This window comes from Cyclopterus lumpus, chromosome 23, assembly GCF_009769545.1.
Source record: "Cyclopterus lumpus isolate fCycLum1 chromosome 23, fCycLum1.pri, whole genome shotgun sequence".
Classification (NCBI taxonomy): Eukaryota; Metazoa; Chordata; class Actinopteri; order Perciformes; family Cyclopteridae; genus Cyclopterus; species Cyclopterus lumpus.
In genome coordinates this window covers 14,785,829-14,806,864 of record NC_046988.1, presented here as the reverse complement: position 1 = coordinate 14,806,864, position 21,036 = coordinate 14,785,829, and the positions used below count along the sequence as shown (strand labels likewise).

At 42.9% G+C, this 21,036-nt stretch overlaps 1 protein-coding gene across 1 annotated transcript in view; it reads left to right on the top strand.

The window, feature by feature from the left end:
* Positions 1-21,036, top strand: part of LOC117726202 (thyrotropin-releasing hormone-degrading ectoenzyme-like) — a 123,774-nt gene that overhangs the window by 17,830 nt on the left and 84,908 nt on the right. Inside the window, exon 4 of the mRNA XM_034526336.1 lies at positions 16,357-16,483. Coding sequence (XP_034382227.1) covers positions 16,357-16,483 — 127 coding nt within the window. The remainder of the gene's footprint in view (positions 1-16,356; positions 16,484-21,036) is intronic.

Below are 21,036 nucleotides of genomic sequence, written 5' to 3'. Positions count from 1 at the left end.
CATCTTATTTAATTATTTCACTATATTGAATTGTGACACTTTATTTTTAAATGAATGGAGGACAGAAAATACATGTATTATTAACATGACATTATTGTTAATGTGTTTTTTTTGTCTCTGAAAAGTCAGGCTTTTCGGTTACACAAAGCAAGTTTGGCAAAATCACCATAGCAACACATCCATAAACTTGAACCTGCTCCAGCGCAGGCTAACTTGAGTTAGCTGGATAAGCTGGCAGCTCCCTTCCTCAGAGATCCCATTGATGAAGGAGTCATATAAGTTATAATAATGTTTCATAGAGAAAGAGTTCTTATCACGTGATGATGACTTCCTGTTCTGCCCACAAGGAATCATTTATTAAAGACCTTCTGGAGCCTACATTGACCACCACACACATTGACACAGACTGTATGCAGAGCCTTGTGGTACATTGTGGTACAGTGTGGTACATTGTTGTACAGTGTGGTACATTGTTGTACAGTGTGGTACATTGTTGTAGTGTGGTACATTGTTGTACAGTGTGGTACATTGTTGTACATTGTTGTACAGTGTGGTACATTGATGTATAGTGTGGTACATTGTTGTACAGTGTGGTACATTGCTGTACAGTGTGGTACATTGTTGTAGTGTGGTACATTGTTGTACAGTGTGGTACATTGTTGTACATTGTGGTACAGTGTGGTACATTGTTGTACAGTGTGGTACATTGTGGTACATTGTTGTACAGTGTGGTACATTGTTGTAGTGTGGTACATTGTTGTACAGTGTGGTACATTGTTGTACATTGTGGTACAGTGTGGTACATTGTTGTACAGTGTGGTACATTGCTGTACAGTGTGGTACATTGTGGTACATTGCTGTACAGTGTGGTACATTGTGGTACATTGTTGTACAGTGTGGTATATTGTTGTACATTGTTGTACAGTGTGGTACATTGTTGTACATTGCTGTACAGTGTGGTACATTGTTGTACAGTGTGGTACATTGCTGTACATTATGGTACATTGTTGTACATTGTGGTACAGTGTGGTACATTGTTGTACAGTGTGGTACATTATGGTACATTGTTGTACAGTATGGTACATTGCTGTACAGTGTGGTACATTGTTGTACAGTGTGGTACATTGTTGTAGTGTGGTACATTGTTTTACAGTGTGGTACATTGTTGTACAGTGTGGTACATTGTTGTACATTGTGGTACATTGTTTTACAGTGTGGTACATTGTTGTACAGTGAGGTACATTGTTGTATAGTGTGGTACATTGTGGTACATTGTTGTACAGTGTGGTACATTGTTGTACAGTGTGATACATTGTTGTACAGTGTGGTACATTGTGGTACATTGTTGTACAGTGTGGTACATTGTTGTGCAGTGTGGTGCAGTGTGGTACATTGCTGTACAGTGTGGTACATTGTTGTACAGTGTGGTACATTGTTGTACAGTGTGGTACAGTGTGGTACATTGTTGTACAGTGTGGTACATTGTGGTACATTGTTGTACAGTGTGGTACAGTGTGGTACATTGTGGTGCAGTGTGGTGCAGTGTGGTACATTGCTGTACAGTGTGGTACATTGTTGTACAGTGTGGTACATTGTTGTACAGTGTGGTACATTGTGGTACAGTGTGGTACATTGTTGTACAGTGTGGTACAGTGTGGTACATTGTTGTACAGTGTGGTACATTGTGGTACATTGTTGTACAGTGTGGTACAGTGTGGTACATTGTGGTACAGTGTGGTACATTGTGGTACATTGTTGTACAGTGTGGTACAGTGTGGTACAGTGTGGTACATTGTGGTACAGTGTGGTACATTGTTGTACAGTGTGGTACAGTGTGGTACATTGTGGTACATTGTTGTACAGTGTGGTACATTGTTGTACAGTGTGGTACAGTGTGGTACATTGTGGTACATTGTTGTACAGTGTGGTACATTGTGGTACAGTGTGGTACAGTGTGGTACATTGTGGTACAGTGTGGTACATTGTTACTATCCTGATTACTGAAGTCTGGTTCAGATTAACCAGATTGTTTGAGCCGGATCAGCCTTTGAGAAACATGATAGCCTGACTTCAATCATGGGGTTAATGTAAGCTGGCTAAAAGGACATGTGAGGCCCTGGACTGTGAGGAACTCACGCTGTTTATCGCCCCTTTAACAACCATAACGCTGGAAAACACACACACACACACACACACACACACACACACACACACACGCACACACACACGCACGCACACACACACATGCACGGCATGTGCGACGCTCCTGTACAAGGACACACACGTGCACAACCTTGTTCACCTTCCTCCTCCTCCTCTTCCTCTCCACCGATCATCTCTCTATAAGTGTAATTATGCCTCATCCATCTCGTCTGCCAGAAAGTCAAGGACAGCTCTCCAACACACACGCACACACACACGCACACACACACACACACACACACACACACTCACACACACACACACACACACACACACACACACACACACACACACACACGCGTGTGCCTCCTTACTGAAAGATGATTTTAGTGAAATGCAGTTTTAATGGCAAATCATATCTGGGTCATTTATAACCATCACCACTCTCTAATGCTGTGTGTGTGTGTGTGTGTGTGTGTGTGTGTGTGTGTGTGTGTGTGTGTGTGTGTGTGATATTCTGGTGGGCTCAGTCATGCATATACATTTTAGTCTTTATAATGAATACATACTCTTTCTTTGTATGTCTTTTCCATTTTCAGTTGGCAAAAATGTAAAAAAAAGAACCTCTTCCATTGTTTCACGTTCATGGAGGTAAATAAGAGTGAGATCTCACTCCTTTAAGTAAGAGTGAAAGTGAGGTCTCACTCCTTTAAATAAGAGCGAGGTCTCACTCCTTCATCATCCCAGTGACACATAAAACAAACCAGCTGTTTGTCTCCCAGCGTTCACCCTGAAGGCACCTCCTCATGTTCAGGACGTGTGACGGCTGCTTCAGGGTCCCGTCTGAGTGACGGACAGCAGAGTTCTCTCTCAGACGGGAACGTCTCCTTTCTGTCACTCTTTTCGCCTCTTTTATCGGCGTTAAAGTGCGTTAAGGGTGACGCACCTCCAGAGAGTCAGAGTGGGAATGACCTCCAGACACCAGGCAGTCTGAGCTGTGCTTCTTCTTCTTCTTCTTCTCCTGTGGTTCTTCTTATCCTCCTGTGGTTCTTCTTCTCCTCCTGTGGTTCTTCTTCTCCTCCTGTGGTTCTTCTCCTCCTGTGGTTCTTCTCCTCCTGTGGTTCTTCTTCTCCTGTGGTTCTTCTTCTCCTGTGGTTCTTCTTCTCCTCCTGTGGTTCTTCTCCTCCTGTGCTTCTTCTTCTCATGTGGTTCTTCTTCTCCTCCTGTGGTTCTTCTCCTCCTGTGCTTCTTCTTCTCCTGTGGTTCTTCTTCTCCTCCTGTGGTTCTTCTTCTCCCCCTGTGGTTCTTCTCCTCCTGTGGTTCTTCTCCTCCTGTGCTTCTTCTTCTCCTGTGGTTCTTCTTCTCCTCCTGTGGTTCTTCTCCTCCTGTGGTTCTTCTCCACCTGTGGTTCTTCTTCTCCTGTGGTTCTTCTTCTCCTCCTGTGGTTCTTCTCCACCTGTGGTTCTTCTTCTCCTGTGGTTCTTCTTCTTCTCCTGTGGTTCTTCTTCTCCTCCTGTGGTTCTTCTTATCCTCCTGTGGTTCTTCTTCTCCCCCTGTGGTTCTTCTCCTCCTGTGGTTCTTCTTCTCCTGTGGTTCTTCTTCTCCTGTGGTTCTTCTTCTCCTCCTGTGGTTCTTCTCCTCCTGTGCTTCTTCTTCTCCTGTGGTTCTTCTTCTCCTCCTGTGGTTCTTCTCCTCCTGTGCTTCTTCTTCTCCTGTGGTTCTTCTTCTCCTCCTGTGGTTCTTCTTCTCCCCCTGTGGTTCTTCTCCTCCTGTGGTTCTTCTCCTCCTGTGCTTCTTCTTCTCCTGTGGTTCTTCTTCTCCTCCTGTGGTTCTTCTCCTCCTGTGGTTCTTCTCCACCTGTGGTTCTTCTTCTCCTGTGGTTCTTCTTCTCCTCCTGTGGTTCTTCTCCTCCTGTGCTTCTTCTTCTCCTGTGGTTCTTCTTCTTCTCCTGTGGTTCTTCTTCTCCTCCTGTGGTTCTTCTTATCCTCCTGTGGTTCTTCTTCTCCCCCTGTGGTTCTTCTCCTCCTGTGGTTCTTCTCCACCTGTGGTTCTTCTTCTCCTGTGGTTCTTCTTCTCCTCCTGTGCTTCTTCTTCTCCTCCTGTGCTTCTTCTTCTCCTCCTGTGCTTCTTCTTCTCCTCCTGTGCTTCTTCTTCTCCTCCTGTGGTTCTTCTCCTCCTGTGGTTCTTCTCCTCCTGTGGTTCTCACATTGAGTATTTTGTGAAGCAGACTTGCAGACTTCTCAGGTTTGTGATTGGAGGACGTCAGAAGAGAAAAGATCCACACCCAACTTGGGTCATGTCTGTGGTCGTGTTTGCAAATAAAATAAATATAAATAAATATAAATATATATATATAATATATCTCAAGAGTAACGGGATGTCCTCCGGCCCGCTGCGACCCGGCTCGCGATAAGCCGGCACACATTATGGATTAATATCCTTTTTCCACCAGAAAGTAAAGCGGATGTTTCCAAGATATGAGAGATGAGTTCTATGGATGACGTCACTGAGCGACATGAAGCCTCTTCCTGTGTTCTAGAAGGTTCTCTCCAGTTAGACTTGTTGCATTTAACATGCGATGAAGTATATGCTGAGCAATAAATGCTGCGTTCATATTCCTTTTTATACATTAATGGCAATCATTTCGCTGTTTCACAACGTTTTACATGCGATATTAAGTATTACCACATTATTTGTCAACAAGAAACATTCATAAGCATTATTTTGGATGGATATTTAATAGTTTGATGAACTATGAAGATAGAAAGTTCATACTTTGTTAAATACTTTGTAAAACATCTATAAACCATATTTATATAGTTAATACTCTGTTCCACATATCTATAATCTGAACTAATTATTTCATAGTACACAAACTGAGTTTACAATAACATGAATTATAACATATTGTATGATTAGCAACATGTATTTATTGTAATTCTTCCACCCGGATCCAAAATGAAGAAGCTCGTCGACGGCCAAATGAAATCTGCGAGTTAATTCCAATCAATGGAATTGCCGGAGAACATTAATGAACAATATAAACCTGACGAGCGCCTGCCACTGAAGCGCCGATCTCTTAATTGAAGAAGATGAAATGATTGGCTCTCGCTGCAGCGAGCCGCGAAGAAGAAGAGCGAATCAGTCGTCACGGACGACCGAATGCTGGAGATCTGCCTCGTGAATTCAAAATGGTATCGAACCCACAGGCGAGCGAGATGCCGTCAGACGTCATGACATCATCGTCCTGGTGTTTTACAAACGGCACCCGACTACACTGTAAAAACAAGTCGGTCGATTTTACAGGGAAAGACTGTTAAATCACAACGGTAAGAGACCGTTAAATCCAACTAGGTTATATATATATATATATATATATATATATATATATATATATATATATATATATATATATATATATATAGTTTCTATGACAGTGAAACACCGTAAACATATAAATATTCAGCCCAAACAGTAATTTGTGAATGTATTTCTTTGTAAAAAATAAATGTCATTACTGTTAATTGTACTAAATAACAGAAATACACCGTAAATATGAACAAAAAACAGTTCTCAACTGAATTATTTTACGTTTGCAAAACAAAAATACCTTAACGACTTACATACGTCCTCACTTTATTGTTTTCAAGGTGAAGTTCTGGCAACCACAGCTTCCGGTAATTTACCGTTTATTTTTATTGCAGGAAGCGGCACGAGCACATGTTCCTATTAACAAGCGGTGGATCATCTCTGAGTTACAGCGTCGCTTTCATATTGAAATCCTCGTACGAGCCCGAAGGCAGAAGAGACGCTGCTGTCTGTTTGCAGAGCAGCTTCCTCTGACAGAAACATTAATCCTCCCATCCCTCCATCCTCCTCCTCCAAAAAAATATACACCCTTCTATATTCTTCATAAGCGCTCAAACGTCTTCATGTGACAGACCCATTCATCCTTCCTTCCTCCTCAAAACAGAGGAAAGAAGAGCAGAGCGTCAGTCGGCATTAAAGGAATCGAGTCTCTGCAGGAATGATGCAATGAGGGAGACATGTAGATCCTGTAATGTCGAAGCTGAATAACTGCAACGTTCATAAGAGCGCCACCATCGCCTCGGCAACAGTAAATATCTTGATTTATCAGGTGACACCGTGTGAGACATATATTTGTTCATTTAAAGACACAAAATAACAGCAGTGACACAAAACCACCACAAGATACAAACCGACCACAAAGAGACACAAAATGACCACAAAGAGACACACAATGACCACAGAGATACAAAACGACCACAAAGAGACACAAAACGACCACAAAGAGACCCACAACGACCACAAAGAGACACACAATGACCACAGAGATACAAAACGACCACAAAGAGACACAAAACGACCACAAAGAGACCCACAACGACCACAAAGAGACACAAAACGACCACAAAGAGACACACAATGACCACAGAGATACAACACGACCACAAAGAGACACAAAACGACCACAAAGAGACCCACAACGACCACAAAGAGACACACAATGACCACAGAGATACAAAACGACCACAAAGAGACACAAAACGACCACAAAGAGACCCACAACGACCACAAAGAGACACAAAACGACCACAAAGAGACACACAATGACCACAGAGATACAACACGACCACAAAGAGACACAAAAACGACCACAAAGAGACCCACAACGACCACAAAGAGACACACAATGACCACAGAGATACAAAACGACCACAAAGAGACACAAAACGACCACAAAGAGACCCACAACGACCACAAAGAGACACAAAACGACCACAAAGAGACACACAATGACCACAGAGATACAAAACGACCACAAAGAAACACAAAACGACCACAAAAAGACCCTCAACGACCACAAAGAGACACAAAACAACCTCAATGAGACCCACAATGACCACAGAGATACAAAACGACCACAAAGAGACACACAATGACCAGAGATACAAAACGACCACAAAGAGACACAAAACGACCACAAAGAGACACACAATGACCACAGAGATACAAAACAACCTCAAAGATACAAAACCACACAAAGACACAAAATAACTGCAGAGACACAAAACCACCACAGAGATACACAAAACGACCACAAAGAGACACAAAACCACCACAAAGAGACACAAAACCACCACAGATATACAAAACAACCACAAATAGACACAAAATAACTTCAATGAGACACACAATTACCTCAATGAGACACACAATGACCAGAGATACAAAACAATCTCAGACACAAAACCAGACAAAGACACAAAATCACAAAAAGAGACACAAAACGACCACAAAGAGACACACAATGACCACAGAGATACAAAACGACCACAAAGAAACACAAAACGACCACAAAAAGACCCTCAACGACCACAAAGAGACACAAAACAACCTCAATGAGACCCACAATGACCACAGAGATACAAAACGACCACAAAGAGACACACAATGACCAGAGATACAAAACGACCACAAAGAGACACAAAACGACCACAAAGAGACACACAATGACCACAGAGATACAAAACAACCTCAAAGATACAAAACCACACAAAGACACAAAATAACTGCAGAGACACAAAACCACCACAGAGATACACAAAACGACCACAAAGAGACACAAAACCACCACAAAGAGACACAAAACCACCACAGATATACAAAACAACCACAAATAGACACAAAATAACTTCAATGAGACACACAATTACCTCAATGAGACACACAATGACCAGAGATACAAAACAATCTCAGACACAAAACCAGACAAAGACACAAAATCACAAAAAGAGACACAAAAGGACCACAAAAAGGTTCAAAACTAACACAAAAAGACACAAAACAACCACATAACGACCACAAAATGACCACAAAGACACAATGACCACAAAAAGACACAAAACAACCACATAACAACCACAAAATGACCACAAAGACACAATGACCACAAAAAGACACAAAACAACCACATAACGACCACAAAGAGACACAAAACAACCACATAACGACCACAAAGAGACACATAACAACTACAAAAAGACAGAACGGCCACAAAGAGAGTCAAAACACATTAAGAGAATCTTATATGATTGAAGTCCGTGCCCAGGAGCCTTTCTTGTCTCTTAATCAACAACATGTAATATTTAATCGTGCAATACAACCTCCTTTTTGTCGTGACTTCACCGTTATTAAACCTTTTTCTGTGGTTGTGTTCAGCCACTGGCAGCACTCGGAAGTCTTGGGAAAGATGGAGGTTTTGGCTTGAAGCTAAATCATTTGACTCGTCTCTCAGCCCGAGCTCGGTTGTCGAGGGATGTTGCAGCTGGCTGGTTTCTAGGCTGCTCAGCGTTATATATTATAACAATAAGTCTGTTTTTCATCACATTTTTCAGAAAAACTAATTTGGAGAAAGCTGCGTTACTTTTCCGAGGTGTCTAAATGTCAAAAGGTGGAGTTTAACTTCATGAAATACATCTCAATGTTTTACATACAGACGTTTACATACAATAAATACAGAAAACTATAAAATCAGCCCACTCTCATATGTTACTTCTCTCGCTGGAGGAAATAGTTTTGCATCCTTCAGAAAAAGTGACGTGACAAATGAGGCTATGAACACTTTTAAACAGCTTTCGTGGTTATGAACATAATTAAATCTGTAAACACGACATGAGGACTCCAGTACAAACAGATCTCCAGTCAGTCCAGGAAACCTCCCGGCGTCACCGGCGACTCCATTTGTTCTCCTCTCCGTCTTCCAAAGCCTTCCCTTCTCCAGCTCATTCAAAAACCTTCCTGTTGTTCTCTGTGAGGTTCTCTGTTCCCGTAATGAGCCGCTTCTCCTTGAGGGAGGATTACAGTCTGACAGGCTGCAACACACACCGACAAACAAACAGTGTGTGATGACCCACTGAGACGCTGCTGGATCCATAAAAACCTCCATTTTGCAGCCATTCGGCTTGTTATTCCTTCATCTGGTGCGATTCCACCGACTGAAGGCCGTTGGTGTTTACCTGGCAGCCGATCGACTGAGGATCTGAGCGTCGACGGGTTTCTGAGTGCATCGCTTTGACTCGACGGCCGACACAAAGACACGCGAGCAGCGCTTGGTTCTAACGTTCTAGACCTAGAAACATGTATCCCACAAAATACATTCATACGAAACCGTGAACCAGAAAGTATAAAGTCCACAGAAATCCACACAGGAGGGTGTTTGTTCCTCGTATGAAGCGTAAAGTCAACATACTTTATATATATATTTATTTTTTTCGGTCGTTGTGGTGAAACACCTTTTCAGCCGCTGACCGAACAAACACAGCTGCTGCTAAGCAGACGACCCCCCATTTAAACCTCCAAGACCAGGTTTGGAAAACATTTCAACATCAAACAACCACAGAGAGACAAAACAACCACAAAGAGACTCAAAACGACCACAGAAAACGACCACAAAGAGACTCAAAACGACCACAGAAACTCAAAACGACCACAAAGAGACTGAAAACGACCACAAAGAGACTGAAAACGACCACAGAAACTCAAAACGACCACAAAGACTCAAAACGACCACAGAAAACGACCACAAAGAGACTGAAAACGACCACAGAAACTCAAAACGACCACAAAGAAACTCAAAACGACCACAAAGAGACTGAAAACGACCACAGAAACTCAAAACGACCACAAAGACTCAAAACGACCACAGAAAACGACCACAAAGAGACTCAAACCGACCACAGAGAGAGACTCAAAACGACAACAAAGAGACTCAAGACGACCACTATAGAGACTCAAAACGACCACAAAGAGACTGAAAACGACCACAAAGAGACTGAAAACGACCACAGAAACTCAAAACGACCACAAAGACTCAAAACGACCACAGAAAACGACCACAAAGAGACTCAAAACGACCACAGAAACTCAAAACGACCACAAAGAAACTCAAAACGACCACAAAGAGACTCAAAACAACCACAGAAACTCAAAACGACCACAAAGAGACTCAAAACAACCACAGAAACTCAAAACGACCACAAAGAGACTCAAAACGACCACAAGTAGAATCAAAACATCAAAAGAGACTCCAAACGTCCACAGCAGAGACTCAAAACGACCACAAAGAGACACAAAACGACCACAAAAAGACACTAAACGACTACAACATGATCCAATAGTTTGCAAAATGTTTAATGGATTATTGTTATTGTGGGATTCTCGTTAAAACAATGACGTTTGCTATATTCACGTTCTCTTTTGAATGTCACTTCCCGACATTGTTTGCTTTCCTCCCAGTTTCAGCAGGTAGAAACGGTCTTTATGTTTCTTTAAATCTATTACGTGTCACATTAACATCTTATAATTAGAATACAGGTCACAGTTATGTGCCATAGTGATAAAATAAGAGATTTAAAGAAGATAAAGGTCACTTTAACATTTTTTTTTTTTACGAGAATCCTATTTTAACGTTTAAAGGAAGTCATGATTTATATGTCAGTTACTCGCCTGCTGTTTCCTGTAATTCATGAAGAAAACATTGTTTTTCTCTTGTACGTAAAACAAGTATAAACAAAACATAAATTGATAAATTGAAGTAAATGGTAGAAACAACAAAACTACATCAAAACATTAGTTTACAAAGTCTGACAGAATAACCCAGTCGTATGAAAACACAATTCCTTCTTTGAGAGTTTGATTGTCAGTGTTTTCTTGAGCTTCAAGAGGCTTCAAGAGGCTTCAAGAGGCTTCAAGAGGCTGCAGCTGCTGTCGGTGCATCGTTTTGACGCCGTTTCCAAATATTTAGCCATCAACAATCTGTGTGATTATGAGGACGAAGACGTCCTGTTGGGATTCTGAGACAAATGCTGGAACATGAAGAGCTGTCCTGGTTTTACTCTGAGGTTTTATGAAAGATGAAAGTCACAAATGAAGGCTGATTTTATTCATGGTCCTCAAACCTTTAACCTCCACAATATAAACCCTTTGATGGTCCTCCATGCTGGATAAAGATCAGGACCTACACACAATGTATTGTTCTCCTCAAATATTAGTTTTACCTCCTGTGGCAACACACACTGGTATATATATATATATATATATGTGTATATTAAATAAAATGTATATTTGTATATTTTTTTATGATTCAGATCGTATCATTTGAGTCACAACCAAAAATTCTAATTGTTATCCTTTTAGTTTCTTTTTGTCATCTACAGTGTTTTGTGCATTAAAAAAAAACAACGTTAAAATAAAAAAAAAATTGGAAATAAAAGATTGTATTTCATAAAAATATAAAAAAACGTGTCATTAGCAATGTTTGGAGGTTAAACGGTTCCTGATTCCCTCTGATAACTATAAAACATCTCCTTCTCACCAAACACTGCAAATTACCAGATTACATTTGACCACATCATAAATAACATTATGATTTACGCGTGTCCAAAGGAGCCTGAAGGGAGCACGAACCAAACATAAGTTCTCCGTTAGCGGTGCCGCTAACGTCACTAGCTAACGTCACTCCTGTTGATTTCAACACACATTTATTGATCACAATGTAACAACAGAAAGCATTAGTCATCTCTTGATCAATACACCACCAAAGACCTTTAAAACCTCTAATGAAGGTCAGAAGTACTTTTCATTGAAGCCAAACATCAGCAGAAACTATCCTAACGATTAAATATGCGTACACGTCTTTGAAGTGCATTTCCATGGAGAGTCGTTTGATGTTTATGAGCATATTTTGATATCAGCTTTATCTATAAATGTTCATACAAATGAACAAAGTCCTGGTTTTTGAACCACGTGAACGTGCCGAGAAACGCTTCTTTAAAGGCGTCTGTTCACGCCCCGCTCCGCCCGGCTGTCAACGATCATCTCTTTTGACACGTCGACACTGACGGCCCGTCTCTCTTCATCGGCGGCGGCCAACGGACCACGATGCGATTGGAACGACACCCGTCGCGGGTCAGCGGCGTTTGTTATGGAGGCAGAGCGGCGGCTGTCTGAAGATCTCAAAGTCGAGGCCCCGCGTACGCCGTTACCGACGCTCCTATCGGCCGCTAAACCATCCATCAAATTATCCTCCTATCGCCCTCATCATCCATCATCCAAGGGCGACAGACGGAGCGACACAATGCGAGCGAGCGATGTCACGGACGAGTGGAGGGATAACAAGGGGAAGAGGAGGGGAGGCGAAGGAGATGAAACGAGGGGAACGATCTTTTGAATTGATTGAGAAAGAGAAGACGACGAAGAAGAAGAGAGGAGCAAACTGTAATATTTGTGCGTTTTTTATCTGATTGTCAAAAAGTTTGAATACCGGAGAAAATGTTCCCTGAGTAAAACCCAGAAAAGACCTCTTTTGGAAATCACATCAGGTTAAAATAACGCATTTAAATATTCATAGTACGCCATTCTTCTCGTTATTTTAACCTGATGTGATAGAAGTGGGTGTTTCCAGTCTTTATACTTCCTCCTAAATCAATCGTTTTTGGTTGGTGTCGCCTTGAAGGCCGTGGTGGTGTCACATGGGAACAGAGAGCATTTCATTAATGTGGATGGTTTATGGCTAAGTCGTGACGGACAGTCGTTGTGGTCCTTGAACGTATCGTTGGACTCACAGGGATTTATTCCCCTTTAATAGCTAATTAATTAGAGACAGGCAGACGTCTGGCTTCATGAGTACTGTGTTTGTTTTATTTCGGTTTGCTGCGATTACTCGTTGCTTCCATTGCTCTTAATCGGTTTCACATGAATAGCTGTTCAGCAGTTCAGAGGGGAATAGCACCGCCACCTCAAAAAGACTTCACAGTGAAAAGTGTTGAAGAAAGTGTTTCATTAACAGCCCCTTTAAGAAATAAATTAAAGTCATTTCTGTTCAAATAAAATACTAATTAAATGTTCAGTGCCACAGAGATGTAATGTGATGAATTCGGTGCAAACAATCAGGATGAACTTTTGTTTAACGGCGTCGTCGGATCAAATGTTTTTGTTTGTCCAACTATTTGGTTTAATGCAAAACTGATGATCTTTGGTCGGCATGGCGATGGACTCTTCCCTCTTTCAGCCCCTGTTTGGTCATGTGACTGGTACAGACAAGTCCTTTTTCTCAATGCAAGTCAACGGAACTTGTATTGACTCTGGCCATGACCATGACCCTGACCATGACCCCAACTCTGACCATACCCTGACCATGACCCTAACCACACCCTGACCATAACCCAGGCCCAACATGACCATGACCATAACCATGACCCTAACCACACCCCAACCATAACCCTGGCCCTGACCATGACCATGACCACAACCCTGACTCTGACCATGACCATGACCACAACCCTGACTCTGACCATGACCACAACCCTGACCATGACCATGACCACAACCCTGACTCTGACCATGACCATGACCACAACCCTGACCATGACCATGACCACAACCCTGACCATGACCATGACCACAACCCTGACTCTGACCATGACCATGACCACAACCCTGACTCTGACCATGACCACAACCCTGACCATGACCATGACCCTGACCATGACCCTGACCATGACCCTGACCATGACCCGAGGAGACAATCCACTTGATGTCTTTTCCTTTGATCGGAGACAACATTCTGAAGGCAATGAACCGTCAGCCGGACTGAGATTAAAAATATTCCTCATATTTTCTAAACAGCTTAGCGGCGCTTTTATCCCAGCATGCATTGGGTGGGAGGCAGGGCGCCCCCTGAGCAAACCCCCACAGAGCGAGAGGAAAAAACATGGCCGACATGCTTTCACGCTCGCTTACGCACCGAAGGGGCAATTTAAACCGTTGATCCACCGTGCCGCGCTTTTTCAGTTCGGTATAAGCTGCACATCTCAGTCCAGGGAGACACATTGAACGTATATATGTGTGTGTGTGCGTGTGTGTGTGTGTGTGTGTGTGCGTGTGTGTGATGGTACTTTGAAGTGGGAACGTCACACCGACCCCCGCCCTGCCGAAAGAATGGTTTCTCCTCACCTGGGAGAACATGACTGGAGGCGTTTTGAGGAATCCTCGGGAGACGATTCTCAATTCAGCCGCTCGCTGCCGGTCCACCTCCATTTCAATAAAGCCGTCGCCCTCTGAGCGGAGATTCACTCGGCGAATGTGGGGAAGAAGAGGAGAGGGCTTTAAAAGTTTGAATTTTTATTGAAAAATCAGTCCTGCTGGGGGTAGAGGAGGAGGAGGAGGAGGAGGAAGAGGAGGAGGAGGAGGAAGAGGAGGGGCAGGACTGTGACACAATATTGGCATAGATTCAGTATAAATCAGTATATTTGTTATATGTGCATTAATGTCGGGGTTTAATCTCATATCATGGAATCACTGTAGTCTCTACAACCTGACGTGGTTATCAGAACAATGATAAATATTAATTAAATGTGACAGGTCTCATTACTTTCATGTCTTTTTCTCCTCATAAGCTACTTGTGGGGTCCCAGTTCAGAATTATTTAGTTATAAGCATTAATATTGATATAAATTAAACTAATTGATGTGACGATGGATCGTGATGTTTTTTTTCCTCCACGTTGAGGAGAGTTTCATAACTTCCAGCTCGTATCATGTACGCCTCGCGGTGTTTGTCACATTAACCGGTAAAAGTGACGCTCGGTGCCAGCTGGAACATTAGAGAGCATCACTTTTCTTTAAAATAATTAATAAAAATGGGGAGGATTTCATCCTCTGGGAACCATGAATACCTGCATATGTACTATATGTACTGTATCTACTGTATGTACTGTATCTACTGTATCTACTATATGTACTGTATCTACTGTATCTACTATATGTACTGTATCTACTGTATGTACTGTATCTACTGTATCTACTATATGTACTGTATCTACTGTATCTACTATATGTACTGTATCTACTGTATGTACTGTATCTACTGTATCTACTATATGTACTGTATCTACTGTATGTACTGTATATTTACTGTATCTAGCAGATGTTCTACTTTAATTAATTGTCCTCATGAGGGAATAAAAGAGTTTAATTGTTTAAATTATAATTGAACAATTCTACAATTTACAAGATATGCAATGAAGTTCTGAGCGAATTAAATAAATGCATTAAACAGAACGCAACTCAACTCGCAGTAACTGAAAATAAACTGAATAAACCTGAAGAGACTAAACTAACCAACGGAACATTTAAAATGGAAAAATACAATTTTTTTGAAGAAAAAGACCAAATACAAATAGAGCACCGACAAACTAATATTCTCTCAACTTGAAAGGAGTTGAAGTGTCAGCTGAGCGTACAATAGTCCAGATTTCTGATTCTTCATTACATTTCTGTTTAATCTGTCAGTGCTGAATACACTTGAAGCATTTATTAATATTAAGTTGCAGCTGGAAGTTAAATCTCTGAAAGGAGTTGAAACGGCTTCCTTCCCAAACTGCACCAAACCCTTTTTATTAATCAATTAATGTACTTTACTTCTTTATTATTAATTATAAATATCAATAGTAATAATATTGAATTACTTTATATAGCCATGCTAACTTATTTATGATGTTATTTACATTATTACTTATTAGTTTGTTTACATATTTATTTATGTAGTTATTGAACTTACTCAATAAACATTAGTACCATTAATCTTATTTATTTCTGCCTCCTTTTCCTTGGACTCAGAAGTATTAATATGTGATAAAAGCATGTTCACACATCTTACCACCAGAAAGAAAACATCTTGTTTATTAACTGTTTGTTTAATAAATGTTATTTTCTCTGCTTGCAGCCGTAACTCCATTTGAACCAAAAGTCGAACTGACTATAATTTGTCCTGCGGACTCGACCCACCGGCCCGGTTCCATTTCTTTGACTCTGTGTACATTTGGACAAGAAAAAAGAAAGGAAGAAAAATGTAATTTAATTTCCGCGCCTCTCTTAAAGTCGAGTTACTTCCTCCGTAGAGTCGAACACACCGGGCTCTGTTTGTCTCTTTGTAGATTTCATCGTACAAACTCAAAAAAAAGCCAAATTTAATTTCCCTCTACGTATAATAAACTTGGCTTAACTCCATTTGGTTCTCCGAGCTGAGGGTATGATTCCATTTCCTGTGCCCGTCTCCGTGGCTACATTCATCTCTATTAAAACCGTCCTGATTACTTATCGCCTCTTCTTCTTCTGTCTTTTTGTTCTCCAGATCCGTTTGTACGCCCGGCCCGACGCCATCGCCAGCGGAGCCGGAGACTACGCGCTGCACATCACCAAGAGGCTGCTGGGCTTCTACCAGGACTACTTCAAGGTCCAGTACTCACTGCCCAAGCTAGGTAGGATGCTGCTGATGCTTCTTGTTCTTCTTGTTCTTCTTGTACAGCACAGCGTGATTAGATCTGGGACTTGAACCTCCGACGTTTGTGTTCAGACATTTAACACGGCAGCAGTTTAAGCTTATTGCGTCATCGTCACCCTGCTTATTGTCGGACTCGAGATGTACGAAATGAAGACCATGAAGTGTGCTCACTTCCACTGCAACGCGAGTACCGAAGGATGTTTTACTTTGAAGCTTCCGCAATGGATTCGTGTGGTTAGTACCAGCTGATGTCGCTGCTCTTGAAAGGAGTGGAAGTGGACATTACTGTAAATCGGACGCAAGGGAAGACGTTTGTGTGACGGTTCAGGTGGATGAGATTAAAGGAGTGGAAGCGGTAGTGGAAGTGGTAGTGGAGGCACTGACAGTAGTGGAAGTGGAGGAACTGAAAGGAGTGGAAGTGGTAGTGGAAGTGGTAGTGGAAGTGGTAGTGGAAGTGGTAGTGGAAGTGGTAGTGGAAGTGGTAGTGGAGGCACTGAAAGGAGTGGAAGTGGAGGGACTGAAAGGAGTGGAAGTAGAAGTGGAGGCACTGAAATGAGTGGAAGTGGTAGTAGAAGTGGAGACACTGAAAAGATTGGAAGTGGTAGTGGAGGCACTGACAGTAGTGGAAGTGGAGGCACTGAAAGGAGTGGAAGTGGAAGTGGAGACACTGAAAAGATTGGAAGTGGTAGTGGAGGCACTGAAATGAGTGGAAGTGGTAGTAGAAGTGGAGACACTGAAAAGATTGGAAGTGGTAGTGGAGACACTGAAAGGAGTGGAAGTGGTAGTGGAGGCACTGACAGTAGTGGAAGTGGAGGCACTGAAAGGAGTGGAAGTGGTAGTGGAGGCACTGACAGTAGTGGAAGTGGAGGCACTGAAAGGAGTGGAAGTGGAGGAACTGAAAGGAGTGGAAGTGGAGGCACTGAAAGGAGTGGAAGTGGTAGTGGAGGCACTGACAGTAGTGGAAGTGGAGACACTGAAAGGAGTGGAAGTGGTAGTGGAGACACTGAAAGGAGTGGAAGTGGACATTACTGTAAATTGGACGCAAGGAAAGACGTTTGTGTGACGGTTCAGGTGGATGTTGAATAAGTGGAAGTGTCAGTTAGATATGCAGTAATCAATCAAACTGCCAGTTGTCTCCTTCCTGGTGTCTATTCAATTCCATTCACTTCAGTTTATTTTGTATAACCCAATATCACAAATTACAAATTTGCCTCAGAGGGCTTTACAATCTGTCCACATACGACATCCCCGTCCTATTGGAGGTGCAACATTGGGACACTTCCTCTCTTCCTGTGTTCCGGGTTTCGGTTTCTTGCAGTTCGGCCTCTCGGTGGGAGTTCTGAACCGCCTCCTCTCCGAGTTAATGAATCGTGTCAGAAGCAGTCGAATTTCCTGTCTTCATAACTGTTTGTGTTTTACACTTCTTGTCCTGCCACTTTCAATTAGTGGCGCACTTCTTTTCTTTTTTTCCTCTCCACGGCCAAACAAACTAATTTCGATCGCCGCGGCTCCGTATTGTTTACGTCGAGCACTTCCTTTCCTGTCCACATTCATTCATCACATTAGAAATCCACTTTCAGCCAAAGCTTCCTGTTTGTTTCCACCCGCTCAGGATCAGGTTTGACATTTGCTTCCCCTCCCCCCGACCTTTTACGCCGATATTAACTGCATTAAAATGCCATTCGGCGCCGAGCTGAAGGTGATGTCACTTCCTGTGGTCGACACCGGGTGGGAATCGTGCGTCTCCGAGCTGTCAATGTGTTAAGAACTCAGAAAAGGTCTGTGAAGTTTTGACATCTTCCAAAGGGCTCCGAGGAGGCAGCTAGCTCAAAGGTAGGAGTCTAGAAACGAGCTCTCGTCTTGTTAAAAATCTCCAACATTACAGACGCATTGATTTTCAATAGAGGGCCGCAGGGTAAATGTATTATTGAAGGAAGCTGACGCGCAAACTACAGCTGACGAAACTTTTCCCGGTGAACGTGCAAATAGTTTGACAGGACGATCCGAGATGAAGACTCGTGCTGAACCGAGCGTCTTGTTCTGAAAAAGTCTCGGATGAAAAGGTCCTACTTCCTGGAAATGAATCCACGCTTTTCATCCGTTTATCCAAAGTGCTGAGATGACGGTCAGGATGAAGTTGCGGTAATTTAGCGGTGACCCTGCCTGACTCGACTAAACTCAGACAAATTGATTTTGAATTCCTCGACAGTCGCTTTACCGATGGATTCCTCTGCGGCGATTTTGGCCCAATTTGGCGATTTGTTGCTGACGTCTCGTGGACGACCGCTCCAGAATCAGCCGGCTGATCCAATTCCAGGTGTCAACATTTGCTCAAAGCTTGGCTGAGTTCTGCCAGCTGGAGCTCACTCTCACCACAAAGCCGCCCGGTGCCCACATGCTAAACATGCATCGGCCACAGCCGCCGCTCGCCCGGCCCTCCGGTGTGCAAACTCTCTGCATTTGTTCCAGAGATACCGATAAAGACGTTGTCAACTCTTCTTCTGCCTCGGGTATCTCCGGGGTCAGAAGCTGCAAATAGTTCAGAGAGTCTTTTTGGGTTTCTCCTGTGATGGTATGATGATGATGATAGAAGGGACTACAAAATAACACAAAGCCGATTCCAGTCCTATCCGATATATATTTCAAAAGACAAGGCCAGGAAAGTAAAATGATCTCAGGATAAGATCGCCTTCCTCGATTGCCTCGGGCAGGTTGCTCCACAGCCTCGGGGGCTCGGACTGTGAAGACGCTGTCCGCTCTGGTTCAGGCCGTGACTCTGCAACAGAAACAGACGTCTGCCTGTAGATCTCCAGCTAGTGAATCAGAGGTTTGAATCCTCTCTAAATTATATAGTGAGAGGATGAAACGGCTGCGATATGGACAGGACTCATAGTTCTGCAGACAAGAGGCTCTTTAAACCTAGATTGTACTTTCTTAAATAATGAAAACATAATTTTCATCATCCTTTTTTTAAACCTTGGGATGCTCGTTGTTTCTTATGTTATGCCATCTCTCTCGTTGATACAATTTTTTTTATAATTATTGGTTCTGTTTTACCATGTAAAGTGCCTTTGATGGACTTCCTTGAAGGAGTCCTGAAGGTGAAGCAGAGCTCCAGTATAAAAAGGAGGATTAAAGGATAAAAAAGCTGAAGGATAAAAAAGCTGCCAGTTTATCAGTTTTATCTCCGTGATTCTGGTGCAACGCGTGACTTATTGTTCGAGGACCACAGTGCAGACGCAGCACACAACAGGAGGGACTACATCTCCCAGCATGCCTTGGTTTTGCTTGGTGATCCAGCAAGAGGTGATAAAGCAAGATGATGGAGGAAATTAATATGTGTTCGTGTTTTCAGTCAGACTCTCTCACACGGAGGAATACGCTGATATTTAAAAAATCCCCAAACGGGCTCCCGGCTCCGTGTTCTGGAGTTCAAATTGGCTCCAAATTCAAGTTTGTGAATACATAAATGCAAAGAGAGCAAACTCCCTCTGTGAGAATCCGTCTTTGATTTGATTTTCTGTTTTAAATCTAGTCAGATATTGCATTCTTCATGTGTGTGTGTGTGTGTGTGTGTGTTCATCTCCATATAACCATGGGCTCTGTGTGCGTGTGTGTGCATCCATACTGATGTTGACATCAGCCTTTACCACAGCGTTCCTCTCACCCCGCTGCTGCCAGCCATTTCCCTGCAAGTGTGTGTGTGTGTGTGTGTGTGCGCACGTGTGTGTGTGTGTGTGTGGGGGGGGGGGGGGGGTCCCAGAGCCTCAGGGCTCCATCTGTTGTAATGCAGGGCATCGAGCTCCCGAGAGAGGGAGAAATGATGAGCTGAAAACCAAATTTAAAGAGACAGAGTAAAAAGTGCCCCGTGCAGACGGACGGAAATACAGATCAAAACAATAAAGAATCATTTTGTTTTTTCCGTGCCGTTAGAGACAAGTACGTCCATCGCTCTGTCCGACTCGTGGGTCCAAATGTCTCAACAATCGACCACCAAGAGCCCCTCAAAACAATATAAACTGACTCGTGGAGGCATTCGTAGCGCTGTCCATGCAACGAATGAAGACACAGAGCCGGAGGAGGTGGAGCGGTCCAACGTTAACCAGGAAAACTTAGATTTAGTTGTTACTTAACTTGTGCACTTCAGTAACATCACTTCCATATTTATTTTAACCCAAACAATCTTCTCCTGAACCTAACCAACTACGAGGCGGTAACTACGAGGGGGTAACTACAAGGCGGTAACTACAAGGCGGTAACTACAAGGCGGTAACTACGAGGCGGTAACTACGACTACGAGGCGGTAACTACGACTACGAGGCGGTAACTACGACTACGAGGCGGTAACTACAAGGCGGTAACTACAAGGCGGTAACTACGAGGCGGTAACTACGACTACGAGGCGGTAACTACGACTACGAGGCGGTAACTACGAGGCGGTAACTACGAGGCGGTAACTACGAGGCGGTAACTACGAGGTGGTAACTACGACTACGAGGCGGTAACTACGAGGTGGTAACTACGAGGCGG